This window comes from Siphateles boraxobius, unplaced genomic scaffold (assembly GCF_051911475.1).
Source record: "Siphateles boraxobius isolate OS27281-9 unplaced genomic scaffold, OSU_SipBor_1 65, whole genome shotgun sequence".
NCBI lineage: Eukaryota > Metazoa > Chordata > Actinopteri > Cypriniformes > Leuciscidae > Siphateles > Siphateles boraxobius.
Window position 1 is genome coordinate 11722472 of NW_027509192.1, and position 27497 is coordinate 11749968.

The window sequence follows — 27497 nt, forward strand, 5'->3', positions numbered from 1 at the left end:
CACAGGGTGCTTGATTTATTGATCAGCTGACTGATTTAATGTGGTCATCTATGGTTGACCATGAGATGATGTGATTTATAAGATTAGTCTCCCATGATTTCCTGTCCATTTCTGTCTTCCAATCAGTTACAGAATATTACAGGTTAAAATTGAGGAAAGCATTCCAGATAAATTAAAGTCGCGTTGAAAGCAAGCAGTAGTTACAAAGTAGTGACAGATCTTTTCTTCTGATTTGTGACATACATGTAGGGTGGGGACTTGGAACAGTTGTTGATTGGATTTTGATATGTGGGCATTACATTCAAAAATTTGAGCTTGCAGTCAGTTGCAAGAAAATTATTGGAGAAGTTCGTCATACGTCACCAGAGAGAATTCCGTCGTTTTTACTGGAAGATTTGGATTTGGATTAAATATAACAAAAACTCTTCAAACTAAACATATACATGAATCAATCGTTCACATTTAAAAATAGATTTTCATTTAATTTCGTGGCAAATTTAAACGTGAAGCTCTGGATATTCTGGATAAAGAACTTTAATGAAGGGAAAGTAAATAAGAAAAGTGTTGTGTTACTAGTTTGAAAAAGTAACTCAGATATTACTTTACTCGTTACCTTAAAAAAGTAATTGATTATGTAACTCAAGTTACTGTGGGTTGAGTTTTCTATATGTTAACAGTGATTTATGGATAGTCACATCATTTCATGATTCCATTCTTTTGTTTTGAGTTTTCTGTATAAAATGTTGAGTTTGTATCAGGCTCAGGTTTGCAATTTCTACATGTTTAACTTTTAATTATAACATAACTTTTTTGAGCACACTTTCCTTTACATCTCAACTTTTGATTACCCCAAAGTATTTTCTGTACAAGCTTTTGAATACTTGCGGGGTTTCTATTTGCAGAAATCTGTCTTTTCAGAATTTTTTTTAGATTTTGCACAAGAAAAAAAAACACAAGTTGGAAAAAGTCATGCAAATTATTCTTTCTTCATGACAAATCATGATGGATTGAAGTCCCGCCCTACATTTTTCAAAAATCGAAAATCGATTTCACTCAAATGTACGACTTCAAAGCATTACCAGGTTACCACTGCTGTATTTAAACTTGTGCCAGTCAAGGGTTATTATTTTTTGCATCCAAATACACATCCAAAAATATTATTTTTTGTCCTTTGTTCTCTACTTCTCATTACCTTCCATTAGTCTCTGTCTGTATCTACAGTATCCAGTCAATCTAACTTTATCCATTTACTTTGTGTTATTGATCTTTGTTTCATCCACCTTTACCTCAACTCCAACACATCACTCTTTCCCCTCAGTCTGTCACTTCTCTGCACTCATCTGCCACTGTCTCCTGGTCCTGTTATATATCTTCCTCTTCCCTTGTGTGACACCCTCCACTTACTGACATTTCAATTGTCATGCTTCCAGTCTCTTTCGGTTTCCTTCTTTCTCTTCCCTCGCCATTCACTCCGTGAAATAATCTGACACCGGGTGGACCAGCAATCAAAGAAAAACACTTAAACGTTTAAAGCAAGACAGATCGAGCAGGAAAATCAAAATGAACAATGCACCATGTGTTAAATAAGTGTTTGGCAGTGAAAATTATACATATGATTTATCCAGGGAATGTAGCTTTAAGTGCTGATACTGATATATGGGTAGTTGTAAATTACATTCTTTTGAAAAGTTGACTAGTCACATGGTTTAATATTGCTATACTTCATCTAATACAGCATTTTGCCATTTTTCTATAAAAATGTAAAATATAAGATTAAAACGGCATTTTTATTGAGACTAAATTGAATATTTGTACATTTCTTACACCACAGGATCATTTGAAATTATCTAGTGAAGACAAAAAGGATGACTAAATGGCCTATTAAAAAAAATATATATATTTTTTGTTTTTCTTTTTTCTCCATTATACACACAATTTCCATTATATGTGTATATAAATTTTAACCTAAAATCTTTATGCTGATTGTTTTTTAATGGGCATTTTATACATAAATTACCAATATTCAGCCTTAAGAAAGATAAGTCCCACTTTAAACGGACACACATGCAAGTAAGTGTAAAGGTACAAAATTAACAGCAAGCTGGTGAGTTAATGTGCAGGAGTGTAAGATAATAATCGATGAAGGAAATGGCCGAGGACTGAAAGATCCAAGAATAGCTCTCACTGACTCCCCTCCCCCTTTTTTCCCCATATCCTCTCATTTCTCCTTCCTTTTTTATATTTAACACCCGATCCACATCTCATTTCAAGATTCCTCTAGTTTAAAAAACCAGATGGGTCAGGATGGTCGACAAGTCAATTAGTGAGATTGACTACTGAGTTAATCTAGATTTTTATTTCTTTTTTATGCAACAGTGCTTTTAAGGCAATGAATTTCTCTGAGAGGGTCTTCCATTTGAGGCACATCAAAACAGATTTGGTAACAATAGAGTGGTGCAGGGATATAAATCCCAGAACACTAATCCCCTCAATTTTTCCTATGGCTTTTTATAATGGGTTTTTTACATTAATGAGAGGTTTTTTTTACAAAAATGCATTGCATTTTGAAGATGACAGAGCTCCTTTAAGATTGACTAATTAAAACTGAACATACGCTGTTCTGCATATCTCTAAATCGGCCCCAGTCATTATCTTCCACTCAGTCTGCTTTGCTCTACAGTATTCCTTGCATTTTTTACAACACCACTCATAAATTTGCACTTCTTTGCCCTTTAAAACACATGCGCATGTGATTTATCGAATGCTGAGCCACCAACTAATGCCGAATCTAACATCATGCAAGCAAACAAACTTTTAAATGTCAGCTGACACTAATCCATAAAATGCACAAAGGTGCGTAAATTCTTAATAAGCGCTGAGAGAGATTAGCACCAGTAGTTCAAGCTTGATTTGATCGGAACCAAGCTGTATTTTCACCTCATTAATACGAAAAGAGGATTCAGAAAATGTACATGAGATCATGTGCAAGCTTTCAGAAAACTACATGCTGCCTTCTGGATCGTAGTTGTGCAGTTTAAAAGCAATGCTGTGCTTAATGGCAACATATCCCTGCACGAAACAAAAACACAGAGGCACACCATTTAAACCGAAAGAAAAAAAAGATCCCACTTTTCCTTTTTTGCTTATTTTTTAGAAACATTTTAATTCAAAGAAATGTTCCATGTTCAAAACAAGTTAAGCCTCTCAAAAGCATTTGTGACATGCTGTCGATTACTACATAAAATAATTTTTAATTCTTTCCTCAGTTTGTAAAAGAAAGCAAAATTGTGTTTACAATAATGCATTTACAATGGAAGTCTATCCAGCAAGACCCTGGACTAAGATTAATGTTAAAACACACTATTTTGATATTATTGCCACAATCCTTCAACATTACATGCGTTAAAATGAGGCTAGCATGACAAAATTGCTTACTAACACTGTCTGTCAAACTATATCACATAACCAATGGAGTTCATCCACCTACAACAGAACGACCAAGACTGTTTCACAGCTCAAATACATTTTTTTTTTTGCAGGTAACAATTAATATATGCCATGCCCTGCATATTTCAGCTTTTAAACCTTTCAGAACACTTGCCTAATAGACTTCCATTGTAAGTGTTACCATAAATGTGATTTTTGCTTGTTTTTTACAATGATTTTTTGATCAGATGATTTGCATCATCTCTTGTATTGTACCCAGAATAGTATTTTAAGATGTAGAAGAATAGCTAGAAAAACAGCAAATAAATAAATACATTTAAATAAAAAATCAATTAAATAAAAATACATTTAGATAAATAGATTTAAATAAATACATGATTGTAAATAACAAACAAACAAAATCGAGGATTCAGAAAAGGATAAATTAAGCATAATGTGAAGTCCCCTGCTTTTACCCAACCATAAGATCTCAGTTAGATGCCAAACGTGCCAATTAATGTTGGGCTCAACCAGCCTAATTGCACTGATCTGCAAACTGCAATTGCGATGAAAAGAGACGTCCGTGAAGACCACCCACCACATCTCTTTTACTCCTCCTGTCCCCTGGGGAACGGCTAGTGAAAGATAACAGGAGGGCAAGCCAGTTGAACCATTTCCTATTAACCCCTGACCTTTCTGAGATGTTTTCAAAGAGGCTGATGATGGGATAAAGCCACCTGTGCTCAGGTGATTAAGGTAAAGGGCAAAGGATTAAAGGCACTGAACTGCTTACTGTGATTATAGGAAAAACTATCACAACATGTAATTATCAAAAATCATTAAATTCCAAAAGAAAAGCTTTTTGTCCTGGGTTGTTTGTCATTTGTGAGCCTTTAAGTTGAGATATATCTAATAAAATGTAAAAAATGTCTCCAAGTACTGTATTTTCTGGAATAGAAGTCAATTTTTTTTTAAATCTGAAACACGCTGTGACATTCCAAAGCGGCATTTAGATTTGTGCCTAATGAGAGAGATGCGTCTTAATTTATTAGTCGAAAGCATTTCCCATATGCGGATAGTTTCAGTTTCGTTTTAAATAAATTTGTATGAGCCTGCCGTTTGTAATTGACGTTGTTTATTAAGAATGCCACTAAAATGTGTGTTTCTACATACAGTGCATCTGGAAAGTATTCACAGCGCTTCACTATTTCCACATTTTATTGTGACAGCCTTATTCCAAAATGGATTAAATTCATTATTTCCCTCAAAATTATACAAACAATACCCCATAATGACAACGTGAAAGAAGTTTGTTTGAAATCTTTGCAATCTTTCACAGCCTTTGCTTAATACTTTGTTGAAGCACCTTTGGCACCAATTATAGCCTCAAGTCTTTTTGAGTATTCTGTTTCAAGCTGCCTATTTCTGGGCAGTTTCTCCCATTCTACTTTGAAGAACCTCTCAAGTTCCATCCGGTTGGATGGGGAGCGTCGGTGCACAGCCCTTTTCAGATCTCTCCAGAGATGTTCAATCGGGTTCAAGTCTGGACTCTGGCTGGGCCACTCAAAGACATTCACATAGTTGTTCCGTAGCACCTCCTTGTATATTTGGGATGTGTGCTTAGGGTCGTTGTCCTGTTGGAAGATGAACCGTATCAAGGATGTCTCTGTACATTGCTACATTCATCTTTCCCTCGATCCTGACTAGTCTCCCAGTTCCTGCCTCTGAAAAAACATCCCCACAGCATGATGCTGCCACCACCATGCTTCACTGTAGGGATGGTGTTGGCCAGGTCAGGTGATGAGCGGTGCCCTGTTTCCTCCAGATATGACGCTTGCCATTCAGGCCAAAGAGTTCAATCTTTGTTTCACAAGACCAGAGAATTTTGTTTCTTATGGTCTGAGAGTCCTTCAGGTGCCTTTTGGCAAACTCCAGGTGGGCTGTCATGTGCCTTTTACTGAGGAGTGGCTTCCGTCTGGTCATTCTACCATACAGGCCTGATTGGTGGAGCGCTGCAGAGGTGGTTGTTCTTCTGGAAGGTTCTCCTCTCTCCACAGAGAAACACTGGAGCTCTGTCAGAGTGGCCATCAGGTTCTTGGTCACCTCCCGACTAAGACAGATGGGGTATTGTTTGTAGAATTTTGAGGAAAATAATGAATTTAATCCATTTTGGAATAAGGCTGTAACATAACCAAATGTGGAAAAAGTGAAGCGCTGTGAATACTTTCCGGATGCACTGTATATTTTTAATTCCTGTTCTGAATTCTGTTAAATTTAAGGATCTGTTGTGGAGAGAAGGGTCCTAAAATACGTGTTTATACTGTTTTATTTACTGGTATTTTACATCATTTCTGAATGTAATGATAAAATGTGACTGATACACTGTTGCAAAATATGTGCGTTTTTTTTTCTCAACAATGCAGTTTTGACCAGGTGTGACTTAGCATAGTCAGGTGCGGATTATTTTCCAGAAAATAAGGTACTGTAGTTCTGTAGAATTACACAGATTTTCCAAAATCAGCATAAAAAAAATTGACCACAGTGTAAATGCAATGTCTACATAATATTTTATTCAATATTAAGGATATCTTGCCCCTTCACTCAATAATGTATGATAGCAATTCACTTCCATGTTTGGAAAAAAAATGATTATACACCAAAAGCACAAAAAGACTTAAAGGTTTTGGTACCAGCGGACCTTTTCCGATTGCAAGGCGAACACTGACGAAAAAATCCCTTGTCCAAAAAATCTGCTAAAGGAATCTGGACCCAACAATTTATTTCTGTCCTTTGTAAAATCCCCATTGAGTACATTAAGGGAAATTGGGCAATTTTTCTGACACTATACAGAATGTGACACAATGTCAGAGAACAATGAAAAATCAATGTTACTCTTTTTTTCCTGAGATATTTATTTATAAAAAGGATTGTGAAAAATTCAAACAACTGATAATTATGACTGTTCTTTTTTACAAATGTTTTGAATTGGGGTGTCCGACATTTATAAAAGCCACAGAAATGAAGCTGTCATGACGAAAATCCCAGACTTTTGATATCTCTCAAAAGCAATCTGCCAAAAAAAAAAATATATATATATTCTCTAGAAATTACATGTAAATTTATATTGAATTTCATTTCACAATGATTTAAACCCAAGAGGTGGTCCAAAGGAACCATGTCTGCCATTATATTAGGGCTGCAAGATTTTGGGGGAAAATATTTAATTGTGATTTTTCTGATAAAAAAAAAAGTGACTGCAATATAAAATGCACATGAAAAAAATCCAGGTTTGCTGTGCTGGTTTGAATGGCTGCTAACGTTCGGCAACATTTTGAGAGTTTATATTAAGAAGACTATAAAACAACAAAAATAAAAATAAAAATAATTATTATTATTATTTAGGGCCGCCCCCTAATATTCAACCAAACAGGCTTAGTCGACAAAAAGCTTATTAGTCAGTTAGTTGCAGAAAAAAAAAAACCTTGTGGCAAAGTGCGCAGTCCGTGAGGGACAGATTGTTAACGGCGGGTCCTTGTAGTATTGCAGTATGTCGGTCAGGAAATCCAAACCTTCGCCTTTCATCCATCAACCTCAAATATGGTTTATCACTTGAATCCAAGTATCACGCATATCCAAGTGTTGGTCAGAGAAGTGTGGAAGCTAAAGTATCACTTGCATTTTTTTCCTGACAAAAGCGGAAACAACTTAAAATACTCCGTCAATTTTGACAAGAGGATGGATAGTACTGTGTGCATCACTGAGTTTATTGTTAGACAGACAAACAGAAGTGCTAATAAACACTATTTTACAACGGTTTCACTATGGCTCATGCGCTGAGCAGCCATATTAGATTCTTAAGTCAGGATTGTTGCGGTTTCCCTGAGTTTCCTAATAGCAACTCCGACTTGAGTGGGAGTTCCAGTTAAAAGTTCTTACTGGGAACGAGGAATTTCCCACTTCTGAGGACAAATGGAACGCACCATTATTTTCTTCATTTTCAAACGTTAAACCATCAAACTTTTGTTTTGACAGAAAACTGCAGGGAGCCCATATAGCTTCTCTTCTGTTGACAAACACTGCATTACATGTTTGGGAAGTTGGTTGGCACATGTCTTCCCAAATGCACGTTAAAATGACCCAAACTCAGAGCAGATGCAGAGATCCATGCTTTCGGGGGAAAAAAACCCATTAAAGACCCTTAAAACTCAGCTACTGACCTGCAGGGCATTGTAGAGCAGCTGATGTTCAAACTTCTTGACTCCCAGGATCTGCTGAAACATCTCATAAAGCTGCTCCTTGCTGAGGATGAGCTCGGACACAGCGCTGAAGGGCATGCGTCCCTGAGGCCGCCGCTGGTCCTCTTCTCCTTTACAGATGGCATCGTATTTGGTGATCCAGGAGCTGAGGACAGTCTCTTTGCTCAAGCCGTCGATCTCGGGCAGGCTGCGTACACGACGTTCGATGTTCTTCTTGAAGACCTCACGGAAGTCACTGGCAGAACAGCCTCCGCCCTGGACCATGCGGGCCACTCGCTCGCTCTTCAGAAAGCCCTGTCGGAAGAAACGGACAGGGTGAATCCATCCGTACATTGTGATGAACATTAGAAAGCTTTTCATATCAAGTATCTAAGACATAATTTAAGGGACTGAGGTACTGATATTACTATGTCAAAGGCACGACACCCATTAGCAGGGATGCAAACACATGTATGGTCAAAAAAGAGAGAGGTTATTGAAGCCCTCGCCCCGCGGCAAATATCCATAATTGTGATGAATTTAATCCTTTGTAAGTTATCATTTTGTAGTGTAAGATTACAGTTAACACCTTTAAATATTACATACATGTATTATGTATTTTTATTAAACTTAATGAGTGTATAAATCAGCATTCTAATTCTTGAAAAAATCTGCACAGATATTTTATAAAAACTAAACATGTTAATAAAAACAAATTACTATAAGTACTCTTATAAAATTCAATCATCCAATCATGCATTTCACAATTTTATATTTATATATGAATGTCAAGAATTCAGAAGTGTATATATTTATATAGCCTACACTACACTACACAGAAATAATATACAATTAAATTATACGTATTTTAAATGTATTGTGCAGGATATGTATAAAAAAAAATAGGCTTTTAATAATCTCTGAGTGCGCAAAACCATGAACGCTTCAAAACAGAGCGCACAAAGTGCGTATGCGCATCAGGGGTGCAGAATGATGTGCTCAAAGCAACATGGAGTCACAGTGTTTATATCTATGCACAGTGTGCAGCGCTGCGCTGAACAAGTGCGCATTTAAAAGTTCAGGGCACAAAGCGAAGAAATGTCGAGCGCTCAATTCCTAGTGTATATCTGTCCAACAGTTTATTGATCAGTTGTTTTTTCAGTTTTAAATTCCAGTTATTGTGCGTTTGATGCCGATTCATAGTCCTTGTGCTAACAGGCAAGGTAGCGAGTCGTTTAAAAACAGCAACAAACATAATATACAAATACACAAAATAAAGTAATTTTATGCAAATCCACAGCCTTTTATCTACAGATCAAGCACTATAATGTGAATATATCATATTGGAGAGAGTTTTACCGTGCATCCTGCTGTAACCGGACGAGGCGCGCGCGCTGTTTGAATACTGAATGGAGAATGATTGACAGCCGCAGAGGAGGGAAAACGAGTTTCCGTATACTTTAATTTAATGATGTAAATAGACTTCTGTCCCTCCCATTAAGCAATGGAATGGCTTCAGATGACTTTGTGAAATTATAATAAGACCCTCTCAGTCTCAGACCCAAGTCACCCAAACTGACGCGAAAAAAGTGTGAGGCGCCGAAAAGCGCGCTGTTTGCATCCCTGCATTAGGCGAATTCAAAAATACATTAAAAGTGAATTATAAATTAAATTCATAAATAAAATGAATGCATTTCAATACACCACTTGAAGAAAATGTACATTGTTGTGATACAATAAGAAATATTTTTTCACGAAAAAAATTAAACCTTAATATTGAAATGCATTATTATTATTATTATTTCTCAGTAAAATGACTGGTCAATAAGTCTTAAAGTTTTAGTAAATTTTTACTTTTTTTATGCCGTTGATTATAAGAGTTAAATATCATGTGCTGCAACTCCCCAAAAATGTAATATAGTTTATAAACTCATAATTCTCGAAATTTGTGCATTATACACACAATACAAAAAGTTTAAGTATAATAAGAATTTGGCACGTGTTCTAGTATTTTTTTTAAATATCCTTTTCTTTATCTTCTTATAATTGCTTCAACAGTGCTTCAACAGTTTTGTAAATTAATGTCCAAATTTGGTGGAGGTATCTGAACTGCTACAGCACCTTTAATACAGATCACATACTTGTTTCCATAAACTTGTCTCTATACGCATATTACAGACAAAAGATACACAAGGAACGAACTGAAGTAACAAGCCAAAATTCAATTAAATTCAGAAAACACAATGATTCATTAGAGAGAGAAAAGGCCCCGCTGAGAGAGTGGCAAATCTGCACAGGAGACCATGAAAACACTTCGCCACTTTTCAGTAATTTCTGGGGGAAACCGAAGTTGGTGAGGCGCGACAGAAGCAGCAGATGGAGACGAATCACAGCTCCTAACCGCAAGTAATGGAGCAGAACAAAGACACTTCAGCTGCCTCGTCTCAAGAAGGCGGGGGAATATATCTGTGTCGAAACTACCATGATCTGCTAAGATGACAGAGATCGGTGCGCAACAGGAGGCAACCCGGCAAACCTCATAGAGGGAAATTCCACATAAAATTGCTTTTACTTGGACAGCTGTAGAGATTACACTGTTTTTTATTTAGATTTGAGGAAAGTGTTCATTTAGGTCCATTTGACATGCGTCTGGAAGTACTTACCTTAAGAATCAAATGGGATACATGCAATACAAAAATATACAGCTCAACTTGGTACAATGCAAGGACATAAAAGAAAAAAAAGGCTTGAAATTTCCTTCCTGGAAATTTGAAACGTACCTACTTGTCCGTCCATGAATAGCACACTGGTTCCATTAAAAAGCCCATTCAAACGGTGGCAAAAAAACAACGATATTGGATATCTTGCAGTGCTTCTTAGTACCTGAATGAGTCAGTGAATAAGTAGCTTACTTTCCTGTAGAGAAAATTAATAGTTTCCTCCTGCCTCAAAAAGGACACGTAGGTGAAGTGACAGACAGGCAGGCATGCTGGGAGGACAAGGGCCAGCTCATTTCCTCTGTGCCATTTAGAAACTGAATTTAGCAAAATCATTCTGTTGCAACTAGACAATTCTGTTTTTTTTTATTTTTATTATCCTTTCTAGGCCTTAAGTTATAAAGTCAGTGTCAGTCTAGTTATGAGTCGATTTTTGCAATTAGGCTATCTCTGCATTTATTGTGTGCGTTAAGTTTTTTTCTCACTTTTTCCTACAGTGCTGCTGCCTAAAACTGTAAAAGTGGTCAAAACGAATGTGTCAGATTAACTGTCCAAATGCAAGACACTATGTACTAGTCTCCATGTCTATATCATAACACAGAGAATATGTGAAGAGTCAGCACTAAAGAAGAGGAACTATATAGTATTTTACATATTTTCAAAGGTGACCGTGATCCTTTATAAATGGATTATATTTAAAAAGTGTAAAATCTTTAAAAATGGCTTTTTAAACTGGATAGTTCTGGATTATGCTTGGCCAAACCAAGCATGCTATAATACACAATAGAGTAACAATAGATGTGAGAAACTGTTTCGTCCAGCAGAAATATGGCACCTATGGAGAATGCCGAACAAAAATAAAATTATTATTCAATTCAAAAATAAAAATGTACAACATGGACAAATAAATGGCATTTTAAAATTGTTTAATTAAAGCTTAGTTACATCTAGGGTTGGATATCAAGAACCGGTTGCAAATTCCCAAGATCCGTGGATTTGATAAGACATTCAAGACATGGCACATTTCGATTCCGATAGAAGACGTGAAAGGGAACTAAATTCGGCACCCGCGCGCTACTTTCTATGCTGCCAATACTGAATTGAATTCTCTTTCATGCCTTCTTGCACTTGAACAGACAAATATGCAGAAAATTTTTACAAAATATCCTCGTAAACAGAGTCAGTTTTATCTTAAAGCTACAATATGTGAGATTTTTGTAATAAAATATTCAAAAATCACTTGCGCAGTGTGATATATTTCCTGCAGTTGTGTACGTACAATATCCCAGAAGTGAGTATTAATTCAGCACTTGCGGGTAGTTCGGTAGAATGAAATGTCCTTATTCCTTTACATTAGCAATCTCATTAGCAATCGCGCCCTGTTCCATTCCGCAGTCATGTTAAAAACATCAATGTATTGCAGTCTGTGTCAAATGTTAATCAAAATGTTACAAAAGACGGAGAAAATTACTCACTGATCTTGACTGAATAACTTTTGTAGCTTTAATAAGGATTAATCTACTTTTCATTTATAAAAAGAACTATGCAGTGATATTTTACATGATTACAAACTTGTTCAGTTGTGTTTATTTGTGCTTTTGCTCATTTGAATTAAAGTAATACATAATCATAATGGTTATGTATATAGTAAGTTTTAAATTGCATTTAAAAAATGTGCCATATTCTTTTCTTTGAGTAAAATGCAGGGTTGTTTCAACACAAGTTTGGGTCAAATATGGACAAACCCGGTTACAATTTTTAATTGCATTTTTAGACCCAATGGTTGGGTTTGTCCATGTTTGACCCACACATGGGTTGAGACAACCCAGCAGTGAATGATTTTTAACTTAAAAATCTATCAAATTTTCCACTGTATATTTATCTGCCTATTTGGAAAGCGATTTAAAGAAAAATCCTGAATAGACACAATGAATTTGATTAAGACAATGTTTCAATTATTTTTATTACGTTAAGTGTAATATTTATTATTTTTCTATATTTTATTTAAATATTTATTTAATACTTTTAAATTAAATATTTTTATTATGTAACTTTCATTAAAGCAATTAGGAACTCATTGCCGTACAAGTCCCCTTGCTTCATTATACCATTGAAAATGATACCCATTAAATTCTGTATTCACTGTTTTGCAAGGAAATAAATTATAAATTCATGCTGATTGACAGCCGTAACCTAAGAAAAAGTATTTGGTGCTACTTTAAATGTAGGAAACCTAGACAGCAAGCTGTTTCAGAAAGTTTTATTGTCTTACATTCCTCATACGCATCTGTCCAAACTGTATCACATAACTATGTTTTGTCGATATATAATATACGCCTCTGCAGACAGTTGCAATTACACAATGGTGTCCAATGCCTCCATTTTGTGGTGGTGAAAATGTCAAACATTATTACTAATGAATCGCCCACCAAGGGATTTCCTCTCTCCCTGCTGCTTGACTTAATTGGTGGTTTAAAATCTCATTCAATTATTTATAACCAATGGTGTGCAAAGCTGTGCTCCTTCTGCAACGAAGAGATTAATAAGATACAGAGCCATTTGTGTAATTAAAGCTAATATGAGGAATTAATCCTGGCAAAAGAATGAAGGAGAAAGTCATAAGAAAGATCGTAGATTAGAGCAGGAATCATGGCCGAGCTGCCCAGAGAGCAGGTTATGAAGGAAGACTTGGAGATTATATATGGCATATGTGACTTCATAGGGGGGCGGCGTGTCTGCCATAAACGTGCGGAGGGGAGAGATTACTAGCGTGTGAGAGCGAGGAGGCTGGAGGGCGATTAATTAACAGAAAAGGTTTAGCGATGACAAAATATTTTCATTTTTGAGAGGTGATTTAACGGGCATTATATAAACATTTAATTGTAGCTACGTTTCAAACCTCATACTATTGCTCTGTTCCAAAACCTAACGAGTTGTCTACCTAGACCACATCATGAGGACTGTCCTAAAAGTAAGGCAGTAACCTTATTGACAACTTTAAAGTGTTCTCATTTAATCATCCTCATGTCATTCCAAACCTGAATGGCTTTCGTTGTTTAGGTGGAACACAGATGATATTTTGAGGGCTGTTTCAACTGTTCTTGTCCATACAATGAAAGTCAATGGAATGCAAAACAGCACCGGATCCCATTGACAGATTTTTAACAGATTTTTAAAATAATTTTTTAATTTTGGTTGAACAATCCCTTTAAAGTACCTTGCTTTAGCCAAATTGTAAAGCATAACTCTTCGTAAAGAAGGCAATCCCAGAATCCACTGCAACAAGCTGTAAATGTTATTTAAAATGGTGGATGAAGCAGAGAAGTTGATTATAAAATTGGTTGAATATACAGTACCGTTCAAACGTTTGGTGTCATTAAAATGTTGTAATGTTTTTGAAAAAAGTATCTTATGGTCACCAAGGCTGCATTTATTTTATCAAAAATACAGGAAAAACAGTAATATTTTAAAATAATATTACAATTCAAAATCTGTTCTCTATTTAAAATGTAATTTGTTCCTGTGATGCAAAGTTGAATTTTCAGCATCATTACTCCAGTCTTCAGTGTCAGATGATCCGTCAGAAATCATTCTAATTTGACGGTCACCAACGCATCTACCTGGATGATAAGAGTACTAAGAATGTATATCCAATTTATTTCCATACTTCAATTATTTAAAAAACACTGTGCTCAGCAAGCATTGCGTTTTGAACCATGTTTAAGATATTTGTGGTTTGACATTCAGATCAGCTTTAGTATGTGGTTTGATGGCTTTACTTATCAATACAGGGCCTATGCCAACAATGTTTTCTTCTTCGTAAATTATTATTTGATGCAACAAAAACTACTTAATCTTTTTTTGTGCAATTTCGGAATATTTAAGAATGTAAAATCAGACAACTATACTAATAAAAACCAGCCATAGGACATCTTTTGTTTATCTTTTGTTTTTAATAGGAAACTGCTGTTTTATGAAACACTCAATGCTCTTAATTTACATATTAGTTTTTGTTTTTGTTTTTTAATAACTAAAAGCTTTCTTGAATGTGCAGTCAGTAATTCTTAGAAAAATACTGCCAGAAATCTTGGATTTATACTGACACCTACGCTCAGTTTTGGTAACATTAGATCATGCAGTGCAAAGTTAAATTCAGTTGTTGCTTGTAGTTTTAGATTCAATATGCTAACCCAGTGTCCTAAAACATTGTCACAAGTGTCCTTGAATAATTAATATCTTCTACGTTATTCATTTAAAATTTTGATTAGAACATCATGACAACCAGTTGAGAACTATTTTACCCAGTGTATGCCTGTTATGGAGTTTTTATGCTTTCAACAAAACTGCGCTGTTAGCGTACAGCAACATGCTAACATTTCTATGCTCTTCATGTTTAACGCAAAGTTGCGGCCTTAAAGCTCCAGTAGGTAGCTTTTGTAAACAAATATTTGTTAAAACTGTCATTATGTCCTGAAAGTAGAATATGAGACAGATAATCTGTGAAAAAAAATCAAGCTCCTCTGGCTCCTCCCTGTGGTCCTACTGCCATTTGCAGAAATACACAGCTCCCGGTCAGAAACAACCAATCAGAGCCAGGAGGAATGTCTTAGTAGTGTCAATCACGCTCGTGTACGCGCTGATCACCCCTCTGTTGCACAGCGCGAGCGCGTACCGTCGTTCGTGACTCTCCTGCTCGAACTCGTTCATCCAAATGGACGAATCTTTTTTCGAGTCATTTCGTTCATTCAACGAACGAAATGACTCGAAAAAAGATTTGTTCAATTTGAACGAGTCTTTTTCGGAGTCATTTCGTTCATTCAATGAACGAATGACTCGAAAAAAGATTTGTTCATTTGGATGAACGAGTTCGAACAGGATCACGAACGTGTATCACAGAACCGAGCAAGGCGAGCATTTGTGCTTATAAAACTTAAAGTTTTTTATTTATTTTTGAAATGACTTCATGTTTCACTAGATAAGACCCTTATTCATCGTCTGGTATCGTTTAAAACCCTTTGAAGCTGCGCTGAAACTGTCATTTGGTCCTCGAAACGTTTGTGTCCTATTGAAGCCCATTATATGGAGAAAAAGCCTGGAATGTTTTCATCAAAAACCTTAATTTCTTTTCGACTGAAGAAAGAAAGACATGGACATCTTGGATGACATGGGGGTGAGTAAATTATCAGCAAAAGTTTTTTTTTAAAGTGAACTAATCCTTTAACGTTATCTTACTAGCAATTTATAACTTATAGAAAGAGTGCAACGTTATAAAGTTACATGTATTGCAAAATACATAATGATTTGAGGACCAAGTTTGTAGTCAAAGTATGGGCAGGCCATAGTCAATGTAAAGCATATTGTTGATGTTTCGTCCCTATTAGTGAATGTTCCATAACTGTTTATAATCCGCCGTCATCGGTGGTCCTGCTTACTAGCCTGCGCGTTCACGGTAGGCTCCGCTGTGGGGGAGGAGCTGTGGAGGGAGGGATGTAGCGTAGCAGAGAGCAAGCGGGTTGGACCTGTAAGTTGTGCTTGTTCAAATTTTCAGGCTAAGTCAACATTTTCTCAAAACTCCCTACTGCAGCTTTAATGGAGCAATTCAAAACAATCACTTACAAGGTTCCTCCATCTGTATGCTCTAGATAGCAAGGCCGCTCACTAGATTTTAGAAATGAGCTTATGTAACAGTCTTGATCTCAAGCAGATGATATTGATGACTAAAGCAACTCTCTCTTGTGCCAAAATATAAATGTATAACCGTTTCGTTTGGTATCTATCAAATTTTTACCAATACCTTTTAAAGCAAAACTAAGCCTGAGGGCTGCAATTCAATACTGAAATATAGAGCCTCCAATGGTCAAAAGTTAAAGATTGTTCATAAATCTCTCATAAAGTCTGGGAAAGACTGTGTGTGGCAGACCGTATTATATGCTTCCCAATGAATAAAACATACCTGATGTTCGCACATTAAAAACATTTAAATCTTCTCTCTCGCTTTCTCACCCCCCTTTTTTTCTAAATCTAGATGGAGTGACTCGATAAACAACTATAGGACGGCTCATTGCTCAAGAGCCTGAGAAAATGACTGTGAAACTGAAGACGCCTTGAGTCGCCCATCATGACACGCACTGATTCAAACCCTTTTGTTTGATTTCTAGAACAATGAGCAATTCCCTTACATGTGTATTTACATGAATATGAATGTTGAGTCACATCTCCCACTGGCAAAAAAAACCTGCTCCATTTATATCTCTATTGTGTTTGTCCCTTTTCACAAACTCGCTCAAGCATTTCGTCTTATCGAGTGTCGTGTGAACTCAAGCTCTGCCTTCGGACTCGCTCCTGGCAGTCAGATTACTCACATCTGAATAGAAATCTGTGCTGCTTTTCCAGCCTCAATCATACCCCAAGAACAAAAATATGATGGGGAATCACCTCAAACCTGAAGACGTGATGTTTTGTAAACAATTCAAAACTGCTGATGCCGTTTCGAAGAAGTATGGTGCAAGTTTCCACTGGCAACGAAAAGGGACCTACTGACAAACTGCTTGGCAAGACACAAAACCACTCTGGAAACTTTCTAGGAGTAAAAGCAGAAAAACAAGAGACCAAATGAAAGCGACTGGAAGTAATGAGCAGTACAGGACCATGCCTGGACACACGACCAGTCAATCAACTCTGTAATTGGCTCTTCGCTAGTAAAACCCGTAATACTAATCAGACCTACTGTACATTGAGTTTGTTTGGAGAGTTCTGTGACAATGAATACAAAGAAACTGATGAAGTAATGCATGAGACTAGCCAAAAATTTAAATAAAAAGTAGGAGGTATAGGAAGGTTTTCATAAGGTTTAAAGGAAAGCAAAGTAAAAAAGCAATGTAACTCTACGAATGCACATCAGAAAGAAATGTAGAATAGGATTTAGAGAAAGAAAGAGGGCAAAAAAAACCTTTACTTTTGGCTCTGACAGCCTTCAAAGTCGGCGCCTGCAGCTATTCTGTTTGCAATGCTGTCACACAGTAATCCAATTGAGAACCTCTGGGTGGTAAACACATGGGAAAATAGTAAAAAACAAATGGCAGGTAGAGAGAAAATGTGGAGGGGGCAAAAAAAGAAAAAAAAAAGCAGATCATGACAACCTCGGGCTGAATGTGTACAGAAATGATTCTGCCCTGGCTAAAGGGCAAACAACTCGTAACAAAACAAACACATTGGGACTCTGTCTATTGTCTCGCGTGTTTGTGTTAGGAACATGTTTAAGGGCAAAGCCTTGTTGATTCCTCAAGATACTCTGTAAGACAATGATGAAAAAGTCAGAAGCAGAGGGACTGGTCAAAATGTAATGTGCAAAACTCAAACACCATGATAAATCAACCAGAGATATGCTTTTTTTGGTGAGGTTGCACAAAATCTTTTCGATCCTGCACCACAAAATGATTTCATTAGCTGAAGGAACTTTTTTGGAAATTCTATTCGCTGCCTTGCAAGAAATCCTACAATTTCCCAGTCAACATAAAATAGTTTTCACAATCTATGTTTCATCCGTTAAGGAGTGGTCACATTTAGGACTCTTCAGGGAATTTTCACAGGCAAAATCCAGTCTGTGGGAATCCACACAAATATTCACCCAATATTTTCTCTTGAAATCCCATGATGTTAAATTCTCAAAAAGTTTATGATTATTGTACTTCACACTTAACACTACAATAAAGGTTTAATAAGTTAACATTAGTTCATGTAGTAGCTAGCAAGAACTAACAATGAATAATATTTCATTTTTAAATCAACATTAATACACATCAATAAAAATAAATGCACAAAATGTTCTTTGGTAGTTTTGGTATGTTACTTAATACAATAATTAATGCTAACAAATTGAACCTTACTGTAAAGTGTAACCTACAATTAAATTTAAAAACCAGACTAATATTTTACAATACTATCCACATTAAAGGGTTAGTTCTACCAAAAATGAAGTTTCTGTCATTAATTACTCACCCTCATGTCATTCCAAACCCATAAAACCCCGCAATCACGACACAATCATGAAAAGTTACAGACCACTGTGCCACATTACACAATCAGCCATCCATAAAGTGAGGCTTATTTTATCATAACTTATAACTACTGGTTATGGCCTGCAGACGCCGCAGACAGCCAGTCTATAGGGAGAGAGGGCTGACTTCATTACCTAATCGCTACAATACAGCAAATCCTACAGCCTCTCAACACTAATTTCCTGCCCTGTCTGCCCTCGTCGAGCACAGCTGAAATCATTTTCATAAACAGCATTGAGAAAATAAGTGCTCTAACCTGCGGGGACCCGAATACAGCTTTCGCTCGGCATGATTGGCTATTTTTTTCCATGACAATAGAGGGAGGTTGAAGGTTGATCTTGTGGAGGCATTTTATAGCTGTTGGTGATGGGCTCTGAAGTGAACATGTTAGCCTGGATGGACCCTAAATAGACCTTTATTCTTTGAAGAAATGTTCAAATTTATTTGATATCATTTCTTTTAATGGCATGGTGTTTTTAAATTGATGTGATTGCCATGTTCAATTTAAATTTAAATCACAGCTTCAGGAGTGAAATTAAAGAAAACGCAATTAACCAAACTATTTAGGGATGCCAATTAAACGCTGCTGGGGTGCCTGAAGAATATGGGAGTCTTAACTTATGCAAAACTCTCAGTAAAATGGAAGTAAAAGGTCATTCGGTGAGTAATGCACCCCAGGATCGATTTGATTCTCACCCCTTTATCCATATCTGGCGGCCAGTTTCTCTCAAAGTTCTCCTGACCTTTTGGATATTCTTTCTAATTCCACAATAGTTTCTCATCGCACAACGTTGCAGAGGATGCGGTGAAATGCTTTTGGTGTGTGTATTCTTCATTACCTCCAGCGTGTAGATGTCCACTATGTAGTCACGAGTCAGCTAGTTCACAGTCCATCCACTGACCTGCTGCATAGAAAACTGGAAAGCACTTTTACTACCTGATTGGCTGATTACAAGGTAATAGGTTGATATATTGTTTAAAGTTCTGAGACATCTACAGTGAACCACCGCTAAATAGCATGTAAGATCAAAGCAAACCATGACTGACTATACATGTCAGTCAGGCGGCTTATGTTTAAGTAAGCGGTTCTTGGCCAGAATAAGCTGAAATGTGGACCAGACTTTATTTTAGTCAGTGTTGCTCAGGCGACCCGTGTTCAAGTCCCTGCTCGAGGTCCTATGTCGGTCCTGTTCACTTCTCTCTCCTTCCTGTCGTTTCCCGTCTCATCTACATGGTCCAATTTAATAAGGCATTAAACAAAATAGGCCAAAATAGGTCTGACTATTAAGGTGAGGTCACATTTACTGTTGCTCAGAAATTTTGTAGGCAAAAATCCAGTCATTTCTGGCACATAAAATCAGATTTTTTTTAAATGACACCTGATACAGATCAGAATTTGTTGCACATGCTTAACACTAGAATGGCCATGACGGTCATTTTGACCGTTTTGAATTTTATATCTGCAATAACTTTGCTGAAAAAAAAAAAAAAATCCTGCTGGTACCTGACTTTTCCTAAAAGTGTCTGGATTTTCATTTAAAACGTTTTTCATATAAATTACACATAAGGCAAAAAAACAAATGAACAACATATTTAGCCGACCTATTTCGGCCATAGACGGTCATATTGACCGCACTGAATTTCGCGTTTTTTTTTTGGTTACATTTCCACAAACAAAAAGTATATCAGTGCCAGGGTCGGAGAAGCTGCAGTCAAAACAAAACCCACGACTCCTTCTGCAAATGCCGCCAACCCGTGTGTGGAAATTGTGCGAGGAGAAGAGAGGTCACTTGCCTTGACTGTGAAGCTCAAATAGCCAATCACTATATTGATAAATAATTAACATACAATTTGTAATATAGGCTAGTGTTTTTATGTTTCTGTAGCCTACGCTTCCTTCTTGATTCTTTTTTGTTTTGTTTTAGATCAGCTCGTTTCCAGCTTTTTCTATTAGCCTATTTTCTCTGTTATTATATTAAAATAAAATGTTTTCTAATTAAATAAGATACTTTGAGTTGCTATTATCTTGTTCTGAGTTATGTTGAATGGATATGGAAATAAAGCCTATCTGTTCTGAATATGCGATAATTACGGTAGGTTACTAATGATATTATTATTTATAAATGTATAATTAGACTTGTTTAATTGTACAGTTTGGTGTTGTTTTGTTTTTAAAAGATATCCTAATACAATGAATGCATTAATCTCTCAATTGGGTATTTATCATTAAGATATAGAGTTTGGAATCTAGCGGTCAAAAGGACCGCTTGTGGCAGTTCTAGTAGTTATGGAATTCTGGCACTTCTAGTGTTAAAACACAAAAATCCGCATGAGATCAGATTTTTTCGCATTCGTTCTGAACCCCTTCCAAATGTGGTTTTAAATCGGATACATATTCAATATCTGGACATCTGAACATTAAACGCACATATCCGATTCCCCATGGAATTCCAAGCCACCACAAGGCGATGGCAACACGTTAGATAGCTTTTTAATGTCGTATTAATGACCATGTATGCACTTGCACTAAAACTCACAGCTTTTTCTTTTACTAAGGTGGAAACTTTATAGTTAAGAAATTGCGCACACACACACAAACATTCAGGAGCATATAAACTAGTTTTCAACCTCTGCCACATGAATCAACAGCTTCGCTACTGAAGGCTAAATCATAGGCTATTTCTCAGCAAATGAGGTGATAACTTCGCTGTTTTTGCAAACAAACTAACAAGCATCATTACATACAGACGCACGCAGGCAATTCTCTCTCTCTCGTTATTTCCTTGAAATATAAGAAATCTTACAGCGATTTATAACAGGCTAAACAAAAATTGCCACTATTTTCCAGTCTATATCCGTTCAGTCAGATTTTGTGCTGCAAACATCCTTACTTGTAAATAATCATGGCCAACCGACATGAATTATAAAAAAGTTTTAGTACGGCCATTCAAAACCGAGGGTCAACCATGTTGCATAGTAAAGCGTTCACCAACGGAATCATTTTGGGAAGGGATTAATGTAAACACATATCGGATACCAGTGGTGTCTAAAGTGAGTGTAAACAGGCTGGACAAAAAAAAAAAAACGTATATGGTCAAAAATCTGATCTGTGCATGAAGACATGCAGTGTAAACTATAGCCTTCAATAGGAAACCACACGTTTGGGAGTTTCAGATTTCACTCATGTTTATGTTGGTCACACGAATTCGCCATGCTGACCAACAGATCAGAGCTTGGTTTGAAAGCGACTTCTGTGTGAGCTGTACTTCATTCATCATTACGTTACTGTAAATTAACAATGGACCATTTTCCCCACAAAATTGTGACCGCACCTTTAGACTTTTAGTCAGCTAGTGCGTGTAGTCCAGACAAGATATAGCCAGATTAATCAGGGTTTAGAGCCTCTTATCAGAGCTGAGAGCACTGTTTGAATCTCTAAATCCATTTGGACTGAAACTGTGTTTTCGAATTGAAGATTACTTCAATGCTATTTTTCGTTATGTGAAACTGATTCTATTAAGCCACAAGGGCTCTTATTGCCCAAATAATTTCTGAGAAGAAAACAATATTGAAATCAGTGACATGAATGATACAAAAACTGAACCACCTCTTTTCTAACAAATTTCCCCCAGCCATTTAATCATTTCAAATAAGCATCCAAGTCAATATAACTTTGTTTCTTGGCATTTATCAGTCAGACAGTAAAACTAGAGTTGTATATATATTCTAGAGAAAAGTAATAGCACACTTTTCCTTAAATGTGGAAAGTAATAGCACACCTTTCTTCAACAAGCCATATGATCTGATGTATCACTCATGTACTAAGTACCAATGAAGCAGGGATTAGATGCACTAAATGCAAGGCTGGCTAAGGTTTAAGGGTTTATTTGAATTTCTAATACAAGTTAAATCAATAGTAATAGGTATGCCTGCCTACGGGGTAAAACGTCTCACCGAGGGGATAAAATCGTTTAGCTTTCCAACTCCATGGTCACCGTTACGTGAAATCTATATAACCTTTCCTAAGCATACCTGAACTTTAACCTTCAGGCTAATACCACCCATATGGGGCCCTAATCATGAATTTGACATTATATTAGGCCGTAATGGGAAGGTTGATGTTATTATTGATCAAAATTAGTCTATGGCAAAATATTGATGCTGCACAAAATGAAAAGCTGCCATTATCAATAAATGGCAAAGGCTGAGGACAGAGGATAAAAACGGCAGCCCTTCTGTTCACACACAATAGCTATATTGTTATAATTGAAGATGATTTGACAGGTCCTCAATGTAATAAAAGGAAGTGCATTCTAAATCTCTGCCTTTTTTAGCTTAGTGCCCGTATAGAGCAGCTTAACTTGCAAAAAGCAAGTACTAAACACCTCCTTATCAGTCCTTCATCAAAAACAAACAACATACAGGATCCAAAAATGTGAGATTGAAGATTGTGGGAAATAATAAACAGGCTAGAGGAAATATGTTAGGTGGCTGGAGGATTAAAAAAAGGATGTATAAATAAAATATGAAAACAGCCGAATTCCCCCTTGTAGCTATTCTCAGACTAAGGCCTGAATTCCATTAGTAAACACTGTGGTAAATAAATTAATACATTTTTACTGTTTATATTTCTATTGTTTTTCTTTCCTATTGTGACAATTGTTCCAGTATATCTGAATAAAACGGCTTCTGAACGAGAAGGGCGGGACTTGGTTTTGACCATGGGGAATTGATTGGACAATTGGATGGTTGTGGTTTGCTATTGGTCGATCTCATGTCATGAGACATTCCATAAAAAAAATAAGATGTCAATTTCATGGTGACTTGAAAAGCTGTTAACCTCTTTTACAACCACTGAGCTCTGGGCAATCCAAAGGCCAATCCAAAGGCACTGAACTATCTCACACCTGTAGTTCCTTTTGGTTTTGGCACTTTCAGCATCAGTGGGATGGCTCCCACGTCCTGCAAACCCACTAAAAATATCTCAGCGGAGAGGAAGAGATCTGCAGGGACTAATCCTACATCTTTAATTCACAGCACACTCTGTCATAATCAATGAAAGCACTGGCAGGCAGCTCCTGCTTGACTGACACGCTAATGAGAGTTATGTCTACACCGTGAACATGAGAGCTATTTTTTTGTGTCAGAAATGGCATTCTTAAAAAAAGAGAGAGTGTACACCTCTTTTGAGGATTTTATGAGGATTTTCCTTTACTGATTGCCTCACTAAGTATGTAACCCTGTATGATCCACAAAGTCTCACTTTGTACCAAAAAACCAAAGTGGGGATCTGTTTTCCACATAATAATTAATATGATTCAGGGGAATCACTCTTGTACTTAAATAGGATTATTTGCGAGAAAGCTCTAAGATACAACAGGTTACTTGGTAACCTGGGTTGTCGTCATAAAAAATGTGTGTTTGTGATTTATGAGATCTTCACAGTTGATCTCAGTCCTGCTTGGTTTGGCTTATACTAATTGACTGTGATTCTGAGTGCAGCATTCTGTTGCTTCAGTAAAGTCTACAAAGGGGTTTCAAAGAGTTGAGTTAAAGAATAACTAAATGCTTTAATTTGAGGCTTGTCCACACACACTGAAGTAATGACTATTAAAACATTAAACGGAAATGGTGAGAGGTAGGAAGAAATAATAAAATAAGACGCAATAACATACAGTTTCGTCAGAATCTTAAATTACTTAATTTTAAACATCATTAGATAATTATTAAAATGGGAATATATTTGAACATATATGTAATTATTGCATGATCAAATGTTCGATTAAGGTAACAGGAATTTTATCTGCAATAATTAAAAATCATAAAAAAAGGATACTTCTGATCCTACATGCTGATTGGTCAATACAAAGTTCCATCTGTGTTATATCCACAAATGTAACCAACCTATTTAAAGTAAAATCAGCTAATTGAATAAGTGTTTGTCATCACCATAGATGTTCTATTTCATAATTCCAGACCATAGGATACGGTTACACATGGAGAAAAATGGTCATGCGCTCGCGTATGATACAATAATCTCGTATTAATTCAGTGACACGTGGCCTTGACCAATGACGTACCGGAGTCCATAAAACCTTCTGTTTATGTCATGGTCTGTCTCTGGCATTCTCGTGTTAGTTTCTTTACATTGTTTCTTAATACAACAATGAAACTTTTTTTATTTTTTATATTTATCCATCCTTTTTTTATTTTAAGCAATCCTTTATGGGATTGCAGTACTTTCCGTCACAAAAGCTGGCAAGAACACAGTCTTGAAACTTTCCCTTTTATTTTGATTTTTAAAATAATTTTTTGCTTCAAATTAAAGTTTATAATGAGTCACCTCGCAGCTGCTTGGTTTGGTTCATGGCTTATAACTCTTCAATGAAGACTTTTTAAAATCTTCCAGATCCAATTCCGCTGAAGAAGTGGGCAGTCACTGTTGCACTCCATACAGGCTGCATGAATACCCTTTTTTACTGTCTGAACTACAAGTGATGAGTGACTACAAAACTAGTGATAAACTAACCAATAATTGACTACTCAGTGCAACCCCCATCAGACATTTCTTTCTAAATAATGAATAACAACACAAATCAAGACTCCCAGTGTCCACAAGTCTCTGGTGAAACACTGTGGCGTAAGCCACAAAAAACCCGAAGAAGCCAAAAAGATGCTTTGATTTCTGCATGATGGCCAGTGAATGACAATTTGGAACTTTGATCAGCCAACCCAGAGTCCTCCATGTGTGTTTGAGCGACTATCAGACCAAACTTCAAAGAGATGCTTCCCATCCAGTGCAATTAATAGAGCGGAGAGTCAACTGATATGACATGATGATCCTGTTAGGACGTGAGAGGCATATCCTGTTCTAAAAGAAAATGAAATTAAGAGAGAAAGTGATGAAAGCAAGAAAGAGGGTGATTGACAATGAAAGACGTAAAAAGGTAAAAACACTGATTCGAATGGCTTGTCTGAGACTACATTTATGTGGTCTTATTTTTGCCTGTTTGTTGTTCGCTGGAAACCTTACATGCCTCTTCGTACCATTAAACGAACATGAAAGACATGAATAGAGATAAAAAAAAGTGAGTGTGTGAAAGAAAAAGAAAATGGCACCAAGGTAGGTAAAGCAATTTAAAAAAGCCCACTCGTGCAGCAGTCCACACAAACAATTCAGCCAATCAATTTTCAATAATTTATCGGCTGACCAAAGCACAAAGTCCCAGGCTTCTTCTGCAGGTGCAAAAAAAGAAACACTTATAAGATCTGGGATTTTTGTAGGTCAGTCCAACAGCTCTAAAAAAAAAATTGCTCCTTTGAAACGTCCTTGAGACATCATTTATCTTTCAACCAACCACCAAAGAGAAGGAATCCTAGTAGACATAATATTACAAAAAGAATGGCAGTGTAGTGACCCAACTGATGCTTTAAGTCACATGACTACAACAACATGGTGGATGTAGTACGTTTTCGTTCGGATTTCTTTCATACGACACACATTATTACTCTATAGAACAATTTTTTTAACGGTCTAAAATTTGTTCATCAACAGAGTACCTACTCTCAGACAATATGCAGTTTCAGACTCAGCTTTAGTTTGAAGCCTGTGTAAATAAAGCAAGTGCCCACCAATGCAGACACACAACACTATAATAAGACAATAATTCTACAAACTCAAAATGACGACATGAAAAAGGTCCCTTCAACTATAGACACTTAAGTCACATCCTAATGGCCACACACGTTGAAAGTAGTATATTTGATACGGAAATGAATTTGATTCTTGCCTCGTAGTAACTGCGCACGGCATTGCAGAAAGCCTCATCGGCGACAATCTGTGTCTCTCCTTTCAGGAAGGCCTGGAAACGCTCCTTTACCACCTGTAACTGCTGCTTGTTTAGCTGAGAAAAGAAAAGAGAAAAAACAAGTTTACTGAAGATTTGATCAGTGGAAAATCAGTGGCATTACTTCTCATTTCTTCAGTGAATAAGAGTTTTTAATAATGCTTTCTATAGCACCTCTTCTGGTAACACTAAGAATGTGATGCGGTGCCGTTGAGCGCGTGTCAATATAAAAATGTCATTTTCAGCTAAATTGTTATTTGTAATTGCAATTCACTAGTAAAGCACTTGGAAATGGCTTTCCATAAATACAAACATCCTCATTTTACTTTCTTTGTATTCATAAATGTTTTTCGCCTTTATTGATGTTTTGGTTATGAATAATGAGGGGAAAACACAATTATTTTCCCATCCTTTAATGCGTTTCCAAAGCTGATGCAAAATCTGTAGGAACTGTGGAACAAATGCATCGGTAATGTTTTAGAGGAAAAACAGCTTTATCCAAAAATAGAGATTTAAAAAAAAAATGCTTTTTGGTTGAAAAACAAAAAAAACATTAGTCATACACTTTGATGTTGTTTGGGGGGATTATATCCAATCAAATGTACCCACAGGGCGCATAAGACTAAGTAGCTTCAGAAATCAGGACTATTAACTGTCATAAGCATAGTTATGACTCATAAATTGACATCCAGGATGGTCATTTCAGGCTTTGGCACAGACCTTGACTATGGTTGAAAATGTCCGGTATCCGACCAGCACAGAAAGGTCTCTACGTGTTACTGTCTTTTCTCGTGGCGAAGAATTTTTGATTAAATTCAATACATTTTCTCATATGTATTAACTCGTTATTTCATCTGACTCCATAAATGAAAAAGGTTTTAATGATATCTGTGCATCATTAAGTGTGAGCAAATGTTTTACTATTCTTTTTAAACTCCTGATCGAAAATAATGTCAAAGTCAATCAGAATAATCAAAATCATAAATGTATCATGCCAATTTCATAATCAGTTCAAAGATAATCAATACAAAACTTCAAATGCTCTTGAATAAAGAGGAGAAATGTTAACCCGACATTTAATAAATACATAACTCATTTCAAATGCAAACATGAGTTCACAGTGGGAATTCACCTTAAACACTGTCACAGACTTACTGGGACAGAAGTTGATTTACATTGAACCATTTGCTATCAGTGGAAATTTGCATTGAGTTA

At 36.4% G+C, this 27497-nt stretch overlaps 1 protein-coding gene across 11 annotated transcripts in view; it reads right to left on the reverse strand.

Moving 5' to 3' along the window:
* cadps2 (Ca++-dependent secretion activator 2) overlaps window positions 1-27497 on the reverse strand; it is a 146223-nt gene that overhangs the window by 80220 nt on the left and 38506 nt on the right. For all 11 annotated transcript variants that reach the window (XR_013196666.1, XR_013196665.1, XR_013196663.1 and 8 more), the window contains exons 2-3: window positions 26226-26339; window positions 7644-7976 (exon numbers count right to left, since the gene is read on the reverse strand). Coding sequence is in view for 7 of the 11 variants with exons in the window: in XM_077210997.1 (XP_077067112.1) it covers window positions 7644-7976; window positions 26226-26339 (447 nt within the window). In the remaining 4 variants the exon portion in view is untranslated. The remainder of the gene's footprint in view (window positions 1-7643; window positions 7977-26225; window positions 26340-27497) is intronic.